General features: G+C 40.5%; 1 protein-coding gene across 6 annotated transcripts in view; it reads left to right on the top strand.

Annotated features, from left to right (window-relative positions):
- RALGAPB (Ral GTPase activating protein non-catalytic subunit beta) overlaps positions 1 to 24,435 on the top strand; it is an 87,828-nt gene that overhangs the window by 38,564 nt on the left and 24,829 nt on the right. For 2 of the 6 annotated variants that reach the window (XM_027070080.2, XM_027070077.2), the window contains 11 exons: positions 503 to 670; positions 1,202 to 1,316; positions 1,821 to 1,968; positions 4,126 to 4,190; positions 5,600 to 5,729; positions 7,944 to 8,065; positions 9,144 to 9,326; positions 12,865 to 13,016; positions 18,214 to 18,401; positions 20,934 to 21,040; positions 22,641 to 22,793. In XM_027070080.2, coding sequence (XP_026925881.1) covers positions 503 to 670; positions 1,202 to 1,316; positions 1,821 to 1,968; positions 4,126 to 4,190; positions 5,600 to 5,729; positions 7,944 to 8,065; positions 9,144 to 9,326; positions 12,865 to 13,016; positions 18,214 to 18,401; positions 20,934 to 21,040; positions 22,641 to 22,793 — 1,531 coding nt within the window. Of the gene's footprint in view, positions 1 to 502; positions 671 to 1,201; positions 1,317 to 1,820; positions 1,969 to 4,125; positions 4,191 to 5,599; positions 5,739 to 7,931; positions 8,066 to 9,143; positions 9,327 to 12,864; positions 13,017 to 18,213; positions 18,402 to 20,933; positions 21,041 to 22,640; positions 22,794 to 24,435 lie in introns of all 6 variants that reach the window. The other 4 variants (XM_027070079.2, XM_027070075.2, XM_053199973.1 and 1 more) reach the window with 2 other exon arrangements.

Below are 24,435 nucleotides of genomic sequence, written 5' to 3'. Positions count from 1 at the left end.
GAGTTTTATTTCAGACTCTCCTCCATGTCACGGTGAATGCAGGGCTGCATGAGGTTTCTTTCTTTCATCGTCCCCCTGGAAAAGAGGGGGAAGGGAAAAAAGACACAATGCACCCTTTTTTTTTTCTTTAGGAATTGGAAGACGTTGCAAAACTTTACTGGCATGGAATTCAGCTCACTAATTCCTCTGGTTTATTAATAATTGCTGTAGCCATTTGTTTTGTTTTGGTTGCTTCATTTGCAGGCACCTATAACTTTGAGTTGCAAGGCTTAAAACTTCAAGAAGGTGTAAGAGACATGAATCCTTTTTTTCTTTTCATTAGGAAAGATATTTTGGTTCTTAGTATATTTGCTTTTGAGTTGTTCTAACTCCAGTAATACCTTTTAAGGATAGAAGTAATGAAGAGTGGAAATAGACTTTCAGATGACTATGTAGAAAATATTAATGATTATGAAAATAATTGATCGGCAGTTTGTTTAAAATTTTTTTCTTGCTTTCCTAGATTTTACATGCTTTTAATTCAAGGTTTGCAGATAAATGATTATGTGTGCCATCCTGTCTTGGCCAGCGTTATTCTAAACTCCCCTCCTTTGTTCTGCTGTGACTTGAAAGGGATTGATGTTGTGGTTCCTTACTTTATTTCAGCTCTTGAAACCATTTTGCCTGACAGGTAAGCTATCATTCTGCACTAGTATGTCACTTGTTGGGTTTGGCCTGGTCTGTTTTGGTGCTTCCTCCCCAGTTGCCTAATTTATCCTGTGCTATTGTCTTCATAGCCCAGAGGAACTCAGGTCACATTACATGGGCATAGAACATCCAGATCCATCCACCTCATCCCTGAATTCAGTCAGTTCTGATTTGTCCATGGGCATGTTGAATTCTTTTTGGCCTGATCTGGAGGGCTAAGAACAACCCCAGCCCAGAGGTCCTACTTTTATAGAGTAGGTCATACATTTAAAATCAGTCAGTCAGATTCTAGTTTAATTCTGTAACACCTTAACATAGAAATTCACACACACACACTGCAGAAAATAAACTCAGTGGAAAGTAGTTACTGCATTCTTTATGAAACCAAACCCAGTACTTCTATTGTGAAAAATTGACATAATGTATATTTGGCAATAGCTAAAAACATACTTTGGTTTGGAAATACCAAAAGCTTTTTTTTTTTCTTTTTTTTTTCTTTTTTTTTTTTTGGCAGAGAACTCTCAAAATTCAAAAGCTATGTAAATCCAACAGAATTGAGAAGATCTTCCATTAATATCCTACTTTCTTTGTTGCCCCTCCCTCATCATTTTGGCACAGTCAAATCTGAGGTAATGTTTCATTAAAGTTTTTTATATTCTGCATTCTGTTTTGTGTGCTTCTTCAAGTCAAATTGTATTTTAAAAATGGAACATGAGCTTTTTAAGATTTTTCTCAGGGACTCCTGGCTAGCTCAGTCAGTGGAGCATGCAACTCTTGATCTTGGGGTTGCGAGTTAGAGCCCCACATTGGATGTAGAGATTACCTAAAATAAATAAATCAATAAAATCTTTAAAAAAAAAAAAAAAGAACCAACTTAGATTATTTCAGTTGAACTGGCAAAGTTGATTTGTTGTGGTATTTCTTCTGTCAGTCAACCAGCATGCCTTGGTCTACTATTTCAGATGGCACTAACACATGCTGTGTGAGTTAGTGCCACATTAGCCAGCACAGTGGCTAATATTAGATTGAAAGCCTTTCTTGTTAGACCGACCTCTTTGTCCACTGTAGCGGTTGCCACATGGGCATAGTGCACCACAACGGTCGATGTTGAATATTATTTGTTTCTTCCATAGGTGGTCCTGGAAGGAAAGTTTAGTAACGATGACAGCTCTTCATATGATAAACCGATCACTTTTTTGTCCCTGAAGTTGAGACTTGTGAATATACTAATAGGTGCCTTGCAAACGGAGACGGACCCCAACAACACTCAAATGATACTAGGTTTGTGTTCACAAAAGTTTTTTTAAGTGAACCCGTATGCTGTTGACACCAGGCATGCTGAGACAGCAGGGGTCAGTGATGGGAACCTAAGCCTAATACAGCTCTACTTATTCTGAATCAGAGGCAGAATTGTTTGCTTTTATATATGAAAAAGTTTAAAGGGGGGGAGATGAGGGAAGGGGGAAGAATTATAGTTGTCTTAGTGCATCATTTTGTTTAGTTTTATTTGTGATACTTTTCTCTTTCCCTCTTGCCTTTCCTCTCTCCTCCTCTCTCCCTTAACCCACTTCCTCCCCTGCCCTCTCTTGTCTTTCCTTCCCTCCCTTCTTACATCTGTGTTTTCCTCTTCCTCCTGCCCATTACATCCATATGGAAAAAATTTGAGTTGGGTGTAATTCTAGAAGCCATGTAAGAACGCTGCCAGGAGGAAACTGAGGAGGAGCTGTTGCTGTGCTTCCCTCCTTTTTCCTTAATGTTTTCTTTTGGTCCCCTGATCATACTGATTCTCTTTTAAATGGCCCCTCATCGTTACGGCCAGTGACATATTATAAGCGCTCATTATTTTTCAACTTGATTACTACAACTGTCTCTTTCTGTCTTTCATCGAAGCCAAGAGCATGGTCCTAAGTACAGGCATTCTGAGGACAACACTAAAGAACTGATGGCATGGCTTTTATCCTTGAGCAAGTCCTATTGCAGAAATTAGGATATCCTCAAGGCAGAGCTGATTGCCTGCCTTGTTCAGTGTCTTCAGTGTTGAGCGAAGAAACCAAAAGGGCAAGAAAGACTTCAGAGGGGGAAGTGGGAGTTAAGTTTGATCTTGTAGGGCAGAATTTGAATAGGCAGAAATGAGGTTAGGATTTCATTTCAGGAGAGGAAGTGTCATGACCAAAGAATTGGTGATTGCAGTCGTAGTTGGAGTAAGTGTTCAGAATGTAGTATGTTTTGCAGTGAGAAAGTGGAATAAATAGGGAAGAATAAATTGTTCCCTTTTGGAAAAGACTTGAAGGAACAGAGCTTAAATCTCACTATAAGAGGGCCTCCAAGTTGTAGGGTTTTAGGTTATTCAAATAACATACCACTTGAAATCAGATAATTTTCTACAGAGTTGATATTTAGTTTTGCCTTAACCCTTGTTCTGAAGAGCTCCCTATGTATATTTCAAGAAAGAGTCAATTGTCACTCTTCCTATAGATTGGGAAAACTATGTCTGTCCCTTCTTTAACCAGGTGGACAAGAGCACTCCCACACTGGGATGAGAAGCATTGTGTTAGGCTCACCATCTTGTTTCTGTCGTAGCCTTTTCTAGAGCTGTAAGTTCCCTGATGGTAAATACATGCAGCTTGCCTTCAGAATGTGCAGCCATGGTCAAGCCCTGAACCACGTGGCTTTAATCATTCTGAAAAAGCAGTCTGGTATGTGTATGTATATACCCACGTGCGCGCGCGTGCGCGCGCGCACACACACACACACACACACACACTGGAGTATTACTCGGCAATCAAAAAGAACGAAATCTTGCCATTTGCAACAACATGGAGGGAACTAGAGGGTATTATGCGAAGCAAAATTAGCCAGTCAGAGAAAGACAAATATATGACTTCACTCATTTGTGGAATTTAAGATACAAAACAGATGAACATAGGGGAAGGGAAGCAAAAATAATATAAAAACAGGAAGGGGACGAAAACATAAGAGACTCTTAAATATAGAAAACAAACTGAGGGTTGCTAGAGGAGTTATGGGTGGGGGGGTGGCTAAATGGGCAAGGGGCATTGAGGAAGACACTTGGAATGAGCACTGGGTATTATACGTATGGGATGAGTCACGGGAATCTACTCCTGAAATCATTATTGCACTATATGCTGATTAGCTTGGATGTAAATTAAAAAATTAAAAAGCAGTCTGGTCAGAAAGATACAGCTGTGATTTTTATTTTGTTGTTTTTCTTTTATTTCTAAAAGAACAGAATGTGATTTTAAAGTATTCCATATCTTTCTTTTCTTAGTTTGTATTACCCTTGAAATTGACATGTTTACATTGTCAGCTAAAATCATATTCCTGTCTCTGCTGTTAATTGAGATATTTCAGCCATTTTAGTATTCTTGTCATATATTTAAATAAAACGCACTCTTTTTTTTTTTTTTGCTGTTACAGGGGCAATGTTAAATATTGTTCAAGATTCAGCACTTTTAGAAGCCATTGGTTGCCAAATGGAGATGGTAAGAAGCATACCACGTGTAATCTGTCAGGAGAATATCAACATCTGATTTTATGTAAATTGCATTCCAAAATGTCTGTCTTTGTGATTTTTAAAGGCATTTATAAATTCAGCTCATTGTTCTGAAGCATCCTGTTTTAAAATGTGTATTTCGAGGTTTCTTACCTTTTAGTGCTTCCTCAGCCATTAATCAGGTCTTTGAGAGATTCTGCATGAGAGAAATTTCAGATAGATACAGTTCCTGGACAGTGTCTACTTAAAGCTCTTGACTTCTTTTGCTGTGCTGGTGAACTGGCTTAAATAATCTAGGAAAAGCCCTCTATTCTATTATTCCTTCTATGCCTAGTAGATCTAATGCTGGCTGGAAACAAGCATGAGTTTATTCTTTTCCATCTTATCAGCTCTTTTTTTTTTTTTAAGTTCATTTATTTTGAGAGAGTGAGAGAATGGGCAGGCGCATGTGAGCGGGGGAGGGGCAGAGAGAGAGAGAGAGAGAGAGAGAGAATCCCAAATGGGCTTTGTGCTGTGAGCCTAAAAAACAGTGAGATAGTGACCTGAGCCAAAATCAACAAATGGACACTTAACCGACTGAGCCACCCAGGCGCCCCCATCAGCTCTTTTACACCAAAGTTTGAAGGTCCCCCAAAGCATCAGTGCTTCCAAATTAAAAATGTTTCCCACTGCCCCCCTACTTCTGGCTTCAGGATATGTGATCCTTGTACCTGGGGTAAAGACAGGAGAGTGGAGAAATTAATAGAGTATACTAGAATGAGATGGGTATATGTAAGATGGGTGATCAAATTGTTATTAAGGAAATTAGATTCATATCCCAGTAGGTAGCTAAAATAATCAACTGATCTGGATATAATGAATTTTGTTTATATGGGGGAAAATGAGAGAAATCTTTAACAGATACCTTTGTCAGCCCCTGTACATATGGAATACTAACTGTAATATTTCATTGTTTGTGTTCTATGATGTAACTACATTTGAAAGTTACTGTTGTTTATTTCTGTTTTGTTTTTTTTAAGATTGTATAAATCTTAAAGCGTTCTGAAGTTTTGCTTAGAGGCACTAGGGTGTTTCTTTAAGGACCCAGAGTTATTAGCTCGTGAAATCTAGTGAAGATGGGAAAGGTCCTGAGCTGGCCCTTTGTAAACAGTGGCAAAGAAGACTCCAGAATGGGCAACCATAATCATCAGACCTTTCATACCCTTCAATAGATGGTGTCTGTGCAAAAACACAATAGTTTTAATCCCTTGTCAGTTTTTATCTGTATCAGTTTGTGCTGCTTAAACAGCTACTTAGCCATTCCATTTTATCAACGTGGCTTTTAATGACTGACCTCTATTTATACTTGTCAACTTGGGATGTAGACCTCAGATATTTGACTTGTTTTTATTTGACTAGGGTGGTGGAGAAAATCACCTGAAGAGTCATAGTCGCACTAATAGTGGTATTAGTTCAGCAAGTGGTGGAAGCACAGAGCCCACAACTCCTGACAGTGAAAGACCTGCTCAGGCCCTCCTAAGGGATTATGGTAAGCCATGTCTGGTTTTTTGAAATCCAAATTTTATTGAATAACTTTTAATGCCCAGATATGTAAGACAAACAAAATCTTTTTAAACAAAATTTTAATGTTATGATTTTTTAAGGTATTTAAGTGTAATAGACTATTAGTCTAAGAGATTTTTATTATTTTTTAATTTTTATTTTATTTTAGAGAGAGAGTGTGAGCAGGGTAGAGGGGCCAAGGGAGGGAGAGAAATTTCAGCAGGCTCCATGCTCAGTGTGGAGCCCGATGTGGAGCTTGATCCCATGACCCTGGGATCATGACCTGAGCTGAAATCAAGAGTCGGATGCTCAACTGCCTGAGCCACCCAGGCGCCTCTAAAAGATTTTTTAAAACAAAGCAAATCTTTTAAAATTAGCTCTATAGCTTCTAATAGCTAATTTTGGGTAGTTTATTAGATTTTATAAATGATTATAGTGGGTTGTCAGGGAAACATTTCTGGATTCTGTACCAAGTGTTGGTAATACAGAGTCAAATAGGATGTGCTGTCCCTCAGGCTCTAATGACAGAGTCAGCCAGCACGTCAGTTATTGCAGTGTGATAAGGGGAGTGATGAAATATACATTAGATGGGAACTCACAGGAGAGTGTCTTTGTGTTTAAAAACTATATATCTTACTATAACTGGTTAGATTCTTCAGTCACAAATTTTAAGCAAGAATAAGGCAGCATTTGCTAGTTGAGCATTCTATTCAATGATATCCTTTACCCTTGGCAGTTACTTTATGGGTTTTGTGAATTTATGGGTGCCTTTGTGTTTTTATACATAATTATTCATATTGTATTGAATCCGTGAGTGCCAGTCCAACTTGACTGGAATGAAATCTAGATCCTTAGATGTGAATTTAATTTTTTAATCATCTGGAAAATTCATGAGCTTAGGAGTCCAGGCATGTTTTAAGTATCCTCGAGCATGTCAGATATATCAGGTCATTGTGAGGTTTTTCAACAAATTTAAATACAGCATTTATAAAGAAGTTACTTAAAATTGTTATCTTCTTCATTATGTTCATGGATTTAAGTATACTATAGGTGAAAATTTGTTTTTTATGCTTTCTAAAACACTTTTAAACTAAAGAATTTTCTGAATTATTGTATGTGTTCTAATATAAATGTTGGAAGTGATTATTGTTTGTTTCAGCATTTTGAACTGGTGTTAGTGAGTTCTGCTTGTAATGTTGTAGTTTTTACTAAGAAATCCAGATTTGTGTTAGTGTCGCATGAATGTCTCTCTTTAATGATCATTCCTTTTTCTGTTGTCACTGCCCTCTTTCTGATAGGATCGACAGGTATAATGTCCCTAAAGCTTCCTTTATAATAAAATTCAATTTAGTTTGTCCTAATTTATTATTAGCTAAGTAGTAATTACTTTACATTTTTTAAAAGTTTTTATTTATTTATTTTGAGAGAGGATGAGAGAGAACAAGTGGGGGAGGGACAGAGAGAAAGGGGGACGGAGGATCCCAAGTGGGCTCTGTGCTGACAGCCGGGAGCCCAATGTGGGGCTTGAACTCGAGAACCGAGAGATCATGACCTGAGCCGAAGTCAGACGCTTAACCGACTGAGCCACCCAGGCGCCCCAGTAGAACTGGAGGCCAAATAAAAAACATGGTGACTTGGTTAATTTCTTTTTTAGAAGTCCTAAAGTGGTCTTAGAGAATTAAATGTTAAAATGTGTTTAGAAAGACATTGCATGTGACTTTTGATAGTTTAAACCCTGAAAATAATTTCAACAGATGCTTTATTCCTAGCATCTGAGGGGATTCTAAAATGTGAATTCTTTTTTCTATAAAATTCCAAGGAAATAATGATAGCCTTTTCAGTGTTTTTTTTTTTTTTTTGAAAATGTAACTCTCTGAGTTTAGAAATTTTAAGATTTACATTATTATAAGAATGATACCGAACTGCCAGATCCCGGTGGATGTCTGTGTAAAAAGTAGCTGAGCTGGGAACTAGAAGCTGCTTTGGTCCAGTGTGTGTGCCCTGTGCACTGTTGTTGAGTCAGGCTTGGTGCTCAGGCCGGTGGGGTGGGGAGTGTAGCCCTGTGCGGGTGCCCATTGTGCTCACTGTGGCTGCTGTGGTCTGTGCCTGGTGGAATGCTGTGCTTCTCGTTACTAATGCTTAGTTGTTTTCCCTCCCTGTGGGATGTGGCATTGGGGTTATATCCTAGCTCTTAATACAGATTCAGCTGCTGGGCTCCTGATCCGCAGCATTCATCTCGTCACCCAAAGACTCAACTCCCAGTGGCGGCAAGACATGAGCATATCACTGGCAGCTCTAGAGCTCCTCTCTGGCCTGGCAAAGGTGAGGGGAACAGTCGTCGTATTTTAGCCTGACAGCTTTGGACCGTCACTCTTTTTCCCGTGTCTCCTGACAGTGGTGGTTATACTCAAACGTAGTTTATGTCTAGAGTGTGCAAAAAGGAGCCTTCAAATGAAATTTTACAAAGTGAACTTTATTTGTTTTTAATAAGTTCAAAGAGTGAATTATATTTTTGTTGTTAGTTTACAGGAAACATCTCAGTACTTCCTATTTATTTGCAAATGATAATAGAATGCCTGTTGATTTTGTATATGCTATATAATACCCTTAAATTTTCAGCGTGACATTTTATGCCATTGTAGGATCATCAGATTTTAATAAGTACGTGGGAAAATGTGCACAAATCTCAAAATATTTATGCTGAGTACAAGAAGCCAGACCCTCTCCCCTCAAAAAAAGAATACAATACTATATGATTTTATTTGCATAAAACTCTAGAAAATGCAGGCTAACCTGTAGTGACAGAAGGTAGATCAGTAGTAACCTAGGGAAGGGGCATAAAGGAGTGGGAGAAAGGATTAGCAAGGTGCATGAGGATATTTTGGGGGGTGATTGATATGTCCACTACTTTGATTGTGCTGATAGTTCACAGGTATATACTTTGGCCACAATTTATCAAATTTTTCACTTTCAATATGTGTAGTATCCTCTATGTTAATTGTACCTCTGAGCAGGTACATAGAACTTCGTAGCCCATAGAGCCTCACTGTAGGGTTGGGTTAGGGGCTTCAGAGGCTTCAGAAATGGGCACACGTTCCATTGCCAGCTATCCTTCTGATATCTGGCAATGATGAAGTTTAGGTTTTAGGCAGTGAAGAAATATGCTAAAATGAAATACTGTTTTAGGGTTTGAAAAATGCCTTCTTTATAGAGTATTATGTGATACATCTGAAATATTCTGTTCCTCTGTAGAAATACCATTTTTTTTTTAATACCATTTTAAAAAATAAGGCTTTCTATGGTGTATCACAGCATCAGAAAGGCTGGGCTTCGGCGCAGATACTTTGAAATTGGTACGGTGGTTCCTGGCTAACTGTGTTCCCCGTGTGACTGTGTTCAGGTGAAGGTGATGGTGGACTCTGGAGACCGGAAGCGAGCCATCAGCTCCGTGTGCAGCTACATTGTGTACCAGTGTAGTCGGCCAGCTCCTCTTCACTCCCGGGATCTGCACTCCATGATAGTAGCGGCTTTTCAGTGTCTCTGTGTCTGGCTGACAGAGCACCCTGATATGCTTGATGAAAAGGTTAGTTTACTAGATCTGTTGTTTGTTTGTTTGTTTTTGAGAGAGAGCAGGTACATGCACACTGCTCGCACATGAGCCAGGGAGGGGGAAAGGGAGAGGGAAAGAAGAGAATCTTAAGCAGGCTCCACATCTGGCACCGAGCCTGACACAGGGCTTGAGCTCATGACATGAGCCAGACACTTAACTGACTGAGCCACCCAGGCGCCCCAAGTTTACTAGATCTTAAAACGGGGAGAAGAAACAAAAATGTATGCTGGGAAAATCCCTCTTAAAAGAGAATCTTTAAGGTGGGGGAGATGGGAAAATGGGTGATGGGCATTGAGGAGGGCACTTGTTGGGAGGAGCACTGGGTGTTGTATGTAAATGTCGAACCATGGGAATCTACCCCAAAAACCAAGGGCACACTTTACACACTGTATGTTAGCTGATTTAACAATAAGTTATGTTAAAAAAAAGAATCTTTAAATACAATATTGCATACTTACACTGAATATAGTTGTAATATTTTAGGAGAACACTTGTTCTTTTGAGCACGACTCAATAATTGTCATCATGCTTATATTTGGTTGCAAATTAACCCATAGAAAAGTTCTTTTTTATTATTATTATTTAAAAAAAATATTTTTTTTAACATTTATTTATTATTGAGAGACAGAGAGAGACAGAGCATGAGCAGGGGAGGGGCAGAGAGAAAGGAAGACCCAGAATGTGAAGCAGGCTCCAGGCTCTGAGCTCTCAGCACAGAACCCAATGCGGGGCTTGAACTCACAAACCACAAGATTATGACCTGAGCTGAAGTCTGATGCTTTAACTGACTGAGCCACCCCAGGCACCCCGAAAAGTTCTTTTGAAAAATGTAGCTTTCACCTCTTTGACTGTGGCTGCAGCAACTTCTTACTTGACATGTCTCCAAAGGCAGGAGAAATAAAAGCAGAAATGAACTGTTGGGACCTCATGAAGATAAAAAGTTTCTGCACAGCAAAGGAAACAATCAACAAAACTAAAAGACAACCAGTGGAATGGGAGAAGATATTTGCAAATGACACACCAGATGAGGGGTTAGTATCCAAAATCTGTAAAGACCTTGGCAAACTAAAATTAAAAAAAAAAAAAAAAAGAACTTACCAAACTCAACACCTGAAAAACAATAATCCAGTGAAGAAATGGGCAGAAGACATGAATGGACACTTTTCCAAAGAAGACATCCAGATGGCTAACAGACACATGAAAAGGTGCTTAACATAGCTCATCATCAGGGAAATACAAATCAAAACCATTGAGATACCACCTGACATTGGTCAGAATGGCTAAAATTAACAACTCAGGAAACAATAGATGTTGACAAGGATGTGGAGAAAGGGGAACCCTCTTGCACTGTTGGTGGGAATGCAAACTGATGCAGCCACTCTGGAAAACAGTGTGGAAGTTCCTCAAAAAATTAAAAATAGAACTACCCTACAACCCAGCAATAACACTACTAGGAATTTATCCAAAGGATACAGGAGTGCCGATTTGAAGGGACACATGTACCCCAGTGTTTATAGCAGTGCTATTGACAATAGCCAAAGTATGGAAAGAGCCCAAATATCCATCAACTAATGAATGGATAAAGAAGATGTGGTGTGATGGAATACTACTTGGTGATGAAAAAGAATGAAATCCTGCCATTTGCAACAACGTGGATGAAACTGGAGGGTATTATGCTAAGTGAAATAAGTCAGAGACAGATACAGGTTTTCACTCATGTGGAATTTGAGAAACTTAACAGAAAACCATAGGGGAAGGGAAGGGGAAAAAAAAGTTACAAACAGGGAACCAAACCATAAGAGACTCTTAAATACAGAGAACAAACTGAGGGTTGTTGGGGGTGGAGGGTTGGAGGGGGGGCAGGGAAAATGGGTGATGGGCATTGAGGAGGGCACTTGGTGGGGTGAGCATAGGCATTGTATGTAAGTGATGAATCACGGGAATCTACTCTGGAAGCCAAGATTATACTGTATACACTGTATGTTAGTTAACTTGACAATAAGTTACAAAATAAATATTAAAAGAAAAAGTTGTAACCTTTTCTCTCTCTGCCCTTCCCCCCACTCACGTGCACATGTACTTTCTCTCTTAAATGAAAATAAAAGGAAAGAAAGTTGGAATCTTGACTAATTTATCTGAAGTATTAAGAATATTATTTTTTGAAAGGATGTGGTAGCCTCAAGATGACCAGTGGGCACTTTGGTCACCCATTGCCAAATTCCGAAGGACATTTGGTATCCCGGCTGCAAAACTAGAGCATAAATTGCCGTAAAGTTTGCCTGTATATAAAAATTTCATTTCGGGCCCCTAGATGGCTCAGTCAATTAAGTGTCCCAACTCTTGATCTCAGCTCAGGTCTTGATCTCAGGGTCTTGAGTTCAAGCCCTGTGGTGAGCTCTAAGCTGGGCATGAAGCCTGCTTAAAAAAAATTCATTTCACACATGTGTTCCATTTTCAAGTAGGCACAGGTATCTAGGCTGATTTCTCTTGCCATTGTTCCATGTTATATCTTCCTTATAGGGAGACAGGCAGTTATCAAGAATTCATAGTATAAATAAGATTATCAGGCTCATTGAATATTTATGGAGAGCTTTATATAGTTCTTAAAATAATACTGTTGATTAAATCTTCACTTTTTTTTTTTTAAACGTTTATTTTTGCAAGAGAGAGTATGAGTGAGGTAGGAGCAGAGAGAGGGGGACAGAGGATCCGAAGCAGGCTCTGTGCTGACAGCAGTAAGCCTGATGCAGGGCTCGAACTCATGAACCATGAGATCATGACCTGAGCTGAAGTCAGACAGATGCTCAACCTACTGAGCCACCCAGGTGCCCCAAATCTTAGCTATTTTCATTATGGCTTCTAAAGTTATGATACCAGGAATTGCTTAAAAATGTCAGTAACTGATAAATTTCCCTTTGGATAATCTAATGTACCTTTTTTTTAATTTAAAAAAATTTTTTTTAGTGTTTATTAACTTGAGAGAGAGAGACAGATAGACAGGGTCTGAGAGGGCAAGGGACAGATAGAGGGAGACACAGAATCCGAAGCAGGCTCCAGGCTCCGAGCTGTCAGCACAGAGCCCAACGTGGGACTCGAACCCACAAACCGTGAGATCATGACCTGAGCCGAATGCTTAACCTACTGAGCCATCCAGTCGTCCCTGGATAATCTAATGTATCTTAAACCACTCTAGGTTTAACTGAATTACTGTTGTGTCTCTTTAACTTGGGCTTTCATAATTTTATTGTCTGTGGTAATTTTATAAGAATTGTGACTGATAAAAGAGTATGGAATTTATCATTGCTTATTTAATTCTGAACACTCAAATTCAGTTTTTTAAAGAGAAATTGGGGTGGGGGCAAAGTTTATTATTGTGAAATTAATATCCACTTATGAAAGTGAGAAAGAAACTGGAGCCTGTCAGCAAAATACCACCACTATTAGTATTTTGATGTATTTCCCTGTCTTCTCAGGTGTATTACAAAAACTGATCTGCCTTTCCTGCTTCTAGGATTGTCTTAAGGAAGTATTGGAGATTGTGGAACTGGGAATTTCAGGAAGTAAGTCCAAGAACAGTGAGCAAGAGGTCAAGTACAAAGGAGATAAGGAGCCAAACCCCGCATCTATGAGGGTAAAGGATGCTGCGGAAGCCACCCTAACATGGTATGAAAGTGACTGCACAGGGATTGTGCCTAGGAATTAGGATGGGGTTAGCTGTCATCCCTGTTGTTTCTTCTCCTCCCCAGTTGTTCAGCATTAAGCGATGCAACCTCTCAAGATATTTTTTCTCTAGAAAAAAATGGAAAAGAAAAACTTGTCTTGGGGACCTTTTAAAAGAAGCCAGGGATGTGGGACTGAGAGTTTGGGTCCTTATTTTTCTGGGCTGGTTGGCATCAATCGAAGTCCTACCATGTTAGAGCTAGAAAGGATCTTGGAGAGCCTTACTTACCTCTTCACTTTGGTGTCTGAGTCCTGAGAAGGGATCTGCCTGTGGTCTCCTGCTTCTTCGCTTAGTGGTCTGTACTCTGTTACGTTTGTCGTATGTATTAGACGTTCATTCAGTCAGGACTTATGAGCTCCCTCTTACGAACTTATAATAGGATTGTAAAGATAAATCAGATTCAGCCACCATCCTCAAAGAGCTTCTTGTCCAAAAGGGCAGATAAGACATGAGCACAATAGCTATAATATTAGGTGGAGAATAAGTGCTGCAAGAGAAGAGGTATAATAACATGCTGGCAGGAGGAAATGAATACTTCCAGATAGAGGGAAATCAAGATGACACTGGACCTGACTTTTACAGGATGGATGAAGAAGTTTCACCAAAAGCTAGATACAGAGTGGTTAAGAAGGCAGCAAGAGATTTCTTTTCTAATCAGTTTGGTTGTGAAGGGATAGAGACAGGTCGGAACCTTAGAGAAATAGCAGAAAGAGCTGAGAGAGTTTACATTTGGCTGGTAAGCGAGGACGGTGGAAGAAGGGACGGAAGGCAGTTTAGGCACATTATGGACTGAAGGGAAGAGTTAAGTGGGGAAGATCGGAATCACATACAGATGGAAAGATGGAGCCTATGAAAAGGTAAGTGTGGATGAAGACCCAGAAAACATAATAGAGGGAAGGAGGATGTCCAGTCAGTCTGGGTTGGCTCATCTTGGTCTTCTTAATAAAGCGGTAGGCCTTCGTTAGCCTCTACTTTTGTGATAGTCTAATAAAAGTTTCATTTTTATTTTTAAAAACTTGATGTTTACATTGAGCCGAAATCTCTCCCGCTTTAGCTTCGACCCATTGGTGGAAGACTCCTTGCAGATTTGTACGTAGATCAGCCCTTACCAAGATTCCAGAATCTTTTTGGTGATCTGTTCATAACTTGGGGCAGGCACAGTCAAGTTGGATTTATTTCTCTTCTTCACGGGCGTTGGTCATTTAGTACATTTTTAGAAGCACGCATGCTTTATTTTAGTCCTCCTCACTGCACTAACTGGGCTTCCAGTGCACCTCTGGAGGTTTGGCTCTTAGCTAGAAAATCACAAAAATGGGCATGCAGCTGTTTAAGCATGTACTTACACAGACGGTTGAGTACTAGAAATAATAAAAGTTCAGAGGGAAGACCATATGAGAGGTGGGCTAGACTGAAAAGCTTTATGAAAGAACAGAGCGTTGATGTGTGCCTGAAAGAGTAGGAAGGATATGGAGAGAAAGAAAAGGGGAGAGCATTTCTTACTGGGAACTCTGTATCATACAAAAGTCAGTTTGCTGCAATCCTAGCCTGGGTAGGGCATTCCTAGGAGAGTATGCCGGAGAGCGAGCATTGGATATGTACTCAGAATGAGGAGTGAACCTGGGATGCTTCTGGGCAGCCTAGCCAGCGGTTATCTAGGTGACTCATCTGTTTTATCTGCAGCTGTCCTGTCACTGCTGGCAACTCCACAAATGGTATTTCCAGTTACCAGTCTTGAAGAGTGCCCTGAAGAGTACTGTCATCATGAAACCTGTCCCAAACCAGAGCTCTTCGTTCCCTCAAAATTACTGCTTTATGTCAGTATCACTGCTGGTTTTCGGCTATACAAACGCAGACCTTTAGCTTTTTTCCTGATTTATCTCTGCTTTATCTGTCACTCCCCATGTGAAGCCAGGGACTGAGTCCAGTGGACTTTATTTTTGGAAGTATTTCTTCTGTCCCCTCTAACCTCAGCATCCTAGTCTAGACTCTTCTCACTTCTTGCCTAATTTCTATGTTTTTAATCTCACCCTTTCTGTTCATCTTGCATTCCATTTTTGAACTCATCCTTGGGCACTTTTTTTTTTGCTGCTCGAGTGGTGGAAACCTGAATAGATCTGTTTCCTGCCATGTTGTCTGAACTCCTTGTCTGATTGTCAAGGCCCTCCTTATCCTGTCCCCACTCACACTGATCTTTCTCAGCACATCCTTTCTGCCATAATAGAACCTGGCAGGCCATTTGTGGCTGTGAACCGGGCATGTTCTTACCTGTCTCTGTGTATTCCCTGGGTTTCAGGACTTCTGTCTTTTCCCCTCGGTCACATCCTTCACTGCTCAGTGCTCATATCAAATGTAGCTACCTCCATGGCACCTTCTTTGGTTATTCTGCTTCTGAATGATGACTCTTTTCTGTGCTTTTGTGCTCAGTCAGACCCGATTGCACAGCACAGAATTCTATACTGTCATGATCGTATCTGGTTATATTTGATACATGCTAGTGTCGTCTCCCCAACTTGGGTAGAGTCCACATTTCCTTCTTTAACACTTCTCACAGTGCTCAGAATAGTAGGCAGTTATGAAGTGTAGACTGGCTAGTTGGGTGTTTTCTCCTTAGTGTACTATACAAATTCAGAATTAGGACTCTTGCAAGTCGTTTTGGCAGCCCCCCTGCTTAAGCAACTCGTAAGGCCTTCCAGGTTATTCGGCCTCTAATTTGGTGATAGTCTAACCCCTAAGGCTCCCATTTCATTTTTATTTTTAAAAACTCGATGTTTACACTGAGCTGAACTCTCCCACTTTAGCTTCCACCCATTCGTTCTAATTCAAACTTTTGATAGTGGAATCCTCTTTCCAGGCAGTAATGACATCTGAAGGTAATGCTTATGAAGATGGTGATTTGTTTCTGCCAGTACCTTAAGCTGTTTGTCATATGACAGAGATTCAAGTACCTTTATCGTCCTGGTCATTCTTCTCTCAATGGTGTGGGTTTGGGTTTGACTAAGTACCTCTTAAAGGTGGTTTGCTGAGTAAAATATTCTACGTGAGGGTGGATGATCTTTACACTCTCTAGGATATTGTATTTTCATTAAAATGTACTTGGCGACCGCATTGGGTTTTTGAGAACTTGATAGTTTGCGTCAAGTCAACTAAAACTGGAGTCTTTCACACGTTTATTTTTTGTCTGCTTTTCTCATCCTGTACTTCCTTGTTTGGGGGTATTTGTATCTACAGAACTTTACATTTAAACCTGAGATCTCTTCACGTAAGATTTACCTCATTAGTTGGATCCCAACTTTTCCTCTGACATATTAACTCTGCAGCTCAACTTTTGGTCAATGAGCGTGTTCTGTGTGTCCTAGTCAAAGACACTGATGAAAACATTGAAAAGAGACTCACAAAGCACATTATCAGAGATTTTCATTCAGGTTGACCGGGGTTTTTTAATGTCTATAAGTTTATCCTGATACACTGTCAAATACTTGCATGTCTTGATTTCAGACATAGTTCTCCCCCTTTCCAGTCTGGTCACTGTCAAGAAGAGAAAATGTGGTTAGGCTGGTATGATTTGATCTTAGTAACCTGTTCCTTGCCAGCAGCCCATTTGATAACTGTCTGTGAATCTTGCATGGAACACCACAAACTCCCGTGGTCCATATATTTTGCGACATCTGTCTCTGCCCCATTTTAGAAAAACAAAGTCAAGTTTTCCTGTTTCTAGTCTGCTGGTATTTCACCCGTTTTCGACAATTCCTTAAAGGCTTGAACTCACCATCAGATTCTCCTGGTCTTTGAAATTTTTGGACAGTTCTCCTAAGAGAAGAGAAAATGGATGGAAAACATCTGCTGAGCAATGTTGCCTTCCATTATCAGAGATATTTGGGTTTCGGTACTAGAATGAAAGGGAAAGGGAGAGGCCACTACTCAAGGATCGAGATGACAAAAATGGTGTTGGGGAGTATTCGTTTTCCAAATGAAGTGTATATGAAGGGTCAGGTGATATTAGGACCACAAGGTAAAATTTTTATGTTTTCATTAAAAGAGACTTTCTCTCTGTGCTTCAATTGTTTCATTTTAAAATGGGAATAATGTACTTATCTGTACTTATCTGTTGTTTTGATAGCTCAATAAAAGAATGTGTGTAAAGAATGTATGTAGACCAGTGCCTCGTGGTGAGTGCCATATAGAGGTTATTAATTGAATGTATGCAGAAATCTCTATGGACATAAACATTTCTGAATGTTAAGGCTTGTTAAGTTGAATTCTAATTTATGAGGCATTTTTTTCTTATACATTCGAATTTAATAATTACAGTAGTTCTTTGAGATGTACTATTAGTGCCTCCAGTCTTATCTGTAAAACGAGGATAATGTCTACTCAGGACCGCACAGTGAGAAGGCAGCAGGCCCTGGTTTCTGGTTACTTAAAGATCACGTGTCATGTCTGAGCCTGAATTTCCTCATCTGAAAAGTGGAGGTTTGGTGGGTCTTTGGGTCCTTTTCTAGGTCTAGAATGCTTTGGCTAGCATAACCCTGAAACCTGGAACACAGAACATTTTTTAAATATATCTTTAGGAGCTCCATGATTTGGAAGTATGGTTGTCAGGTTCCCTGGGTAGGAAGCTCTGAGAGAAATTTCCTTGCAAGAATCTTACTGGAAAATGCTTTTAGGATCAGTCCCTAGAGGGGGTGAAGGAAGCAGGACTGAGCAGAGGCAAGGACGAATGCATGCAGGTGCAGCAAAGAGCTCTGGGGCTGGGTTAGCCCTTCAGAGTTCTCTCCGGTTAGGGCCCAGGGGCTGGGGCTTTGGACGCCCACACTGCCCTTGCCCTTTCGCTGGCTGTGGGCTGTCCCAGGACGAAGCTGTGATTCTGGGTGAGCTGGTTCTTGTTGGCTGAGAGCAAGTCCTGGAGAGGGACTCTCACCTGCAAGCTGTGGCCACCACGTCTGCATTGGGGGGGAATGGATCTTTCAGTCTTGGGAGGCAGGACAGCACACCAAGCCATCCGCCCCAGGGAGTAAATCTGACTTGCAAAGAGGAAGTGTGGCTGTGGTCACTTAAAAGAGCAGAAGGGCACATTGATGCATGAGGTAAACTTAAGATTTTGCTTTGGGGATTAACTGTTATCTTTTGCATTCTCCATAGTATTATGCAGTTGCTCGGCGCATTTCCTTCACCCAGTGGTCCCGCTTCTCCTTGTAGTCTGGTGAATGAGACCACTTTGATCAAGTACTCCAGGCTGCCAACCATAAATAAACATAGTTTCCGGTACTTTGTCTTGGATAATAGTGTCATCCTGGCAATGCTGGAGCAACCTCTTGGAAATGAACAGAGTAAGTTCCAGCACTTTGGGTCTTCTCCACTGCGAAATCACCGTGTTTTAGCTCCCTGCTAGCAGGCTGCTTCCAGGGTCAGGGACCTGTAGCTACAGGAACAACTGCAGATTCACAGCAACTTCGCATTTGTCAGAGGGTCTTCTAGCTACAGTGACTGAAAAATAGAGGGTCAGAAAATAGAATATACATAGTAAATAGAATCTTTTAGAGGCTCTTTTATGTATCTGAAATACTAGAACTAAAGTAGTTCTACAAAAAGTTTGTTTTAATGGGGTATTTTCTCTTGTTTACCATGTATAAAAATTACTGTTATTCTTCTTGAACTTTGGATCCTGCCCTTCTCCTCTCCTGGTCCCCACTCCACATTGTTCTTTTTCAGTTAATGGTGCCACCCAAACAGACTGGAAATTTGAGGAGTCCTCTTGGCCTGCCCCTTCCTGTTTCTCCCTTACATAATTGGTGTCCAATTGCTCAGTGACTCTTGAATCTTTTTTTTTCTCTGCCTCCCTCCCAATACATCCAAATGTAGGGTCTTATTATTTCTTACTGAGATTATTGCAGTTGCTTCCTACCTGGTCTCATCCCTCTCCTTCGGTTCTAAAATGTGTTACCCTTCCCTCCATCCTACTTCCTGCCACCATTGTATTCTTCCTCAAATATGGATCTGGCCATACCAGTGCCCTCATGAAAACCCTTTAATGATTTTCCACTGATACAACATGCACTGTTTCCCTCCTCAACTTTCTCTCAATTATAAGCTGTCTCAAGGTAGATTACCACTGCAACCCAGGCTACTCAAAGTACGTATATATTTTTTTAAGTTTATTTATTTATTTTGAGAGAGAGAGAGCCAGCAGGAGATGGGGCAGAGATGGAGAGAGAAAGAATCCCAAGCAGGCTCTGCACTGTCAGCACAAAGCCTAACGCAGGGCTCGAACTCACAAACCGTGAGATCGTAACCTGAGCCGAAAGCAAGAGTCGGGTGCTTAACCAGCTGACCACCCAGGTGCCCCAAAGTACATTTTTTTCCTGTTGGTAATCAGAATCAGCCAGTATGTAAAGGAAGCATCTTCTCATGCTTATGAGAAAGTGACGGTTATAGAATTTTGGGGCATAGAGAATCCAGGGAATCACCTCATGTTCAATTCCCTGATCTACAGGTGAAGAAACAGAGGCTCGGAGAGGGCCTGTGACTTATTCAAGGTTATTTGAAAAGTACATGGTATGACTAGGACTAGTGTCCAAATTTCCTGAGCCTCATTCTGTCCCTTTATATTGTCCTTATCGCACAGTATAGGATTTTGCCAGTAAAGACTTGTTACCTTTACAGAGGTGAACAGACTCTTACGGTCCCGTGCAAATTCTGTTGAGGCTATATGAGTAGGATCTCATGAATCTATAAAATGAAAGTGAGACATTTCCCTATCATTCAGAGATTCGTGAATACCATCACAAGTTTCCACTGTGTGGTGGTAAGATACAGTGACTTTAATGTCAAATAGATGGGGCCTTTAATCATTGCCCAGTTCCAGAAGTGCTGATTCCAGCTCTTTCCTGCATGCACTTCTTTCTTCTCTATTCCAGACGTAGGGCTTGCTTGACTTTCTTCCCTGGCTTGTGCCTATTATTCATGATTCCTTCAGCCTCCTACTCCCAAGCCAACTGCTAAGGAGTCTAAAATCCCAGTGTCCCCTCTGGGTTTCCTGGCCTGAGGGGTAAGTGTCAGCCCTCTTCGAGATTCTTTAGGACTCTCCTACGTACTCTCATTCCCAGTCATTTCACTGCATTGGAAGTCTACTAAAAATACAAACAATTGGGATTTTATAGATTTACAAGGACATTTTAATAGTTTATTGTAACAGTGTAACAGAAGAAGTGAGAAAGCAAAGTTTGAAAAAGTTTAACTCCACATCAGGACAAAAGGAGGGAATAAGAAGGAGGACCTGGGTCCCTCAGGAAGTCCATCCTGAGTTCTCCCCACCCCCCACCCCCCATTTCCTTCCCCTGAACTTCTGCTGGGATGGGACAGTGCCTGCCTGTGGCGGACACGAGTGCATAAGGTGTGGGTGAATGCAACATCAGCACTTCAAATACCCATCTGTCTGCACTTAGGTTGTTCTCAATACTGGAAGTTAAGAGTATTGGCTAGTATTTGTTTCCCAAAAATGGATTTATGTGAGGTAATGTTAGTCAACACGTTGGTGAACATTATTTTATGTATTGTTAAACACGTGGTTCAAAACTACATTATTGGCACACCAAAATTCAGTTTTTCATTTAGAGTAAAGACACACAATTTCCTTTTGAAACAGGCTTAAGTTTAAAAAAGAAAGTGGTCGATAGAAAGTAAGATAAGTACTTATAGTTTGAGGATATGGCAGAAACCACAGAGGTGGTACACAAAGGATGAGAGTTTGGGAAACACTGTGCTAGGGCTTTGATTATTAGAGGCTTTATGGTTGATAACAGGTGTATTTTAAGTAGTCGTCATCTGAAATAAAAACTTTTTACACCAATATTTTATTCTAGATGATTTTTTCCCCTCTGTCACTGTGCTGGTCCGGGGAATGTCTGGAAGACTTGCTTGGGCACAACAACTTTGCCTTTTACCCAGAGGAGCAAAAGCAAATCAGAAGGTATCCGTTAGAAGTTACAGGGAAGTGACTAGGAGTGAGCGAGTGTGTGCATGCGAGTGCGCATGTGTGTGTTATGATTTAAAGGTTACATAACATTCCAACAAAATTCATTAGTAAAATAAATATTTTCGATCCTAGCCAGGGTCTCAGTCAGTGGTTCATATCAGAATCATCTTAGGAGCCTGCAATTCCCAGATCCACTGAATTACTCTTTAAAGACATCTTCAAAGCAGGTGTATTTTCAGAAAGCTTTCCAGGTGATTCTCACATCCATTTATGATTAAGAACTACTGTTCTGAGCTGTGGCCTCCTTTTTTTATGCAGTGTTAAATATAACAAAACTCAGGTACATGCCATAAATGAAAAAAAATTGGCCAGACTCTTGATCTCTCAGATAATGGGACTTAGTTTCAAATTATTTTTATGTGACTTATTCCTGTATAGTTGGTAATGTGCTCTGTAATTTTTTTAAATATGCTGTGTAATTTAAATCTTATTTGGGGTGGCATAGTTTATTTTATTTGTAACATTTGTAATTCGGTGAGTAGAATTTGCTCATGGGAGAAAGTTGGAAAATTCAGATAGTAAGAAATTGTAAAGCATCTGTACTCCCACTTTCCAGAAGTAGTCACTCTTAATATTTTAGTAGATTTCCTTGCAATCTTTTTTTCCTTTCTGTGCATGATAACATTAAATAGAATTTGAGTCATTTTTGTATACTGTTCTTTTCACTTAGTACAGCATAAGCTTTTACTTATGTTACTAAAAATTCTTTAAAACATCACTTCATAAAGTGTCCCCGGTGTTTAAGAGAGACAGTCACAAAATTGGAGCACGGGTCTCAAATCATTTAACATCCTAGGTGTCGCTTTTAGATGTGTTGTCACCCTGTGAGGAGCACACCTCTGTTTTCGCTTGGTGCATCATGCAGATCACATTCTGGCAGCGGCACTGTAGGCCACTGGGTCAGCATTCAAGACGGGAGGAAGGAGGAGATCAAGAAAGGAACTAAAATTTATAGATGCTTTAATGTGTACCGTATACATTTTTATTTCATCATTACAACAGCCTTATAATGGATGATTTCCACTTTTCAGATGTGAAAACAGAAGCTGCACAGCTAATACACATTTTAATACGTATTACAATTTGGAGGGATTCGGAGCCATTAGGATCTAGATTTGGTGTTCAGTTGAACTCACTGTCTAGAGAGGCCCAGAGGACGTAAACTTACACTTTGTTATATGGGGTGATTTGAGAACTCTTGGGACAGAGGGAAGTTTGAGCCTTGATCCCTGAACTGTCTCATCCATTGGTTTACCACTTATTAAGAGAGAGTCAGGCCTGGGGCAGTTAGAGGTATACAGCCCATTTGTCAGTCAGAAAATCTCAGTTGATGAACATTTTTATAAAAGTGAAAGAGTACACTGGTATGCAAGCTATTTACCGTTAGTGTTAGCAGTGGTATTTGCAGATCCTCACTGAGTGCCAGTGTTAGGTAGTCCTAGCGAAACAGGCATCTAAGAGACCAGGGAAATACACGTCATTACAGATGGCACCAAATGTAATACGCATAACATTATCTGTTTTATTTTAACAGCTTTTTGTACCTGAACCTCGTCCAATTCCTAAAAATGATGTTGGATTTAAATATACCGTCAAACATCGACCATTTCCTGAAGAGGTGGATAAGATTCCTTTTGTGAAAGCAGATCTGAGCATTCCAGATTTGCATGAAATTGTCACTGAAGAAGTAAGCTATTGTCAGCTGTTGTTAAGCGAATGACTATAAACATTCCTGAACAACCGCCACGGTCTAGACACTGCTTTTTTTGGTGTTATTGGAGATGATTCCTAAGATGACCTAGATCTCTGTCATCCAGGTTACCATGTAGTAAGACAAGTGTAGTTTGTGGCCGATTGAAAGGACCTGGACTCTCTTAGGAGTCACCGGGCTGTCTGGGCTGGCCCATGGTAGGCGTCCACAGGATGGGGCCATGATCAGACTGCAGTGAAGGCTATTGGAGAAGGGAGACCCAATTTAGAGACTTTGTTGACAGTCCAGGCGGGGGAGAAGAAGGACTAGCTAGCTGATAGCAGAAGTTGAAGCAGATGGAATGTATCGTGGAGGCAGAGCCAAGCAGTCTTTGATTGATGAGGGAAGGAAAAGAGCTGAAGAACTTAGATTCCAGACCTTAGTGACAAAGGAGATATCAGTGCTATTTACAGAAATATGGATTCGGTAGGAAAAGGGCAGGTTTGGGAGGACAGGAAAAAATTTATGTGATTTTAGATTAATTTAGACAATTATATTAAGTAATTGGTATCTTAGGTCAAAGGAAAAGAATTTTAAGAAGTGGGGACAGAAGTCTGTCAGGGCATGAGAGAACAGAAGGGCAGGAATGGAGGCTGCTTATACCAGCCAGAGAGCTCAGGGAGAAGGTGCCCTGAGCAGGGGCCCCTGGATTTTGGCATGAATGTGCAGGTGACCTTTGAGAGCATGTCCAAAGAAGTGTTAAAGTTGGGGACAGAGTATAGAGGTCTGGGTGGTGAATGGTTACTGAGACACAGTGAACATAAACTACACTGTTAGTAGTTAAGGAGAGTATACAGAGTGGATGATAGCATGAGGAAATGGCCTAGCTAAGGCAAGGCAAGGCTAGTTTTTACTTTTCTTTTTTCTTTCTTTTTTTTTTTTAAACTCACGGATGGGAGGAATGTGAACATGCTTAGAGGTGGAAAGGAAGGAAGCAGTGGAGAAGGGCCTATGTCTGCTACCACTGGAAGATGGGCTGGGAACATTATAAGTAATAGAGTAAAGCCCTGGAGGCAGTAGGGTCAAGAGTCTCAATGTGACTGTGTCTAGGAAAGCGGTATTTCTGGCAAGACGGGAGAGAAGGAGATAGCAGGTGGAGGTTCAGAGACATTTAAAGGTGAAAAGGAGGGAAAATGAAGGAGCTTCTATACATTTTAATTTTAGTTCTCGGCAGTGATATAGGGAATAAAAGATGGCTCCTAAAATTGCCAGGCAGCCCAGCCCAGGTTAAGTAGCATCGTCTGTAGTGAAATTACTTAACTCACTCTGCTGACTTTACTCAGAAGTCCTTGGGATCTGGAGGCATAAGTAAAAAATTGGAGTGGTGTGGAGATTGATAGAGGTAAGAACGTGGAAGAGTAAGAAACAAGACAGCCATTTATATGTTTAGAAGAGGGTATTAAGATGTTTGGTTTGGGATTTAGGCTTGGGTGGGAGGTAGATGAAGCCAGGATGCTAATGGCCTGGGAAAACGGGAGAAGGGATTGAAGCTCACAGTGATGAAAAAGCACAGCTCAGGGAGTGAAGGTGTGGGAGAGCTGCAGGAAGGAGGCTTATGGTTGGAGAAGGGAATTTCAGA

This window comes from Acinonyx jubatus, chromosome A3 (genome assembly GCF_027475565.1).
Source record: "Acinonyx jubatus isolate Ajub_Pintada_27869175 chromosome A3, VMU_Ajub_asm_v1.0, whole genome shotgun sequence".
Classification (NCBI taxonomy): Eukaryota; Metazoa; Chordata; class Mammalia; order Carnivora; family Felidae; genus Acinonyx; species Acinonyx jubatus.
The sequence above is the reverse complement of the archived record's forward strand: the minus strand, read 5'-3'. Positions and strand labels throughout refer to the sequence as shown.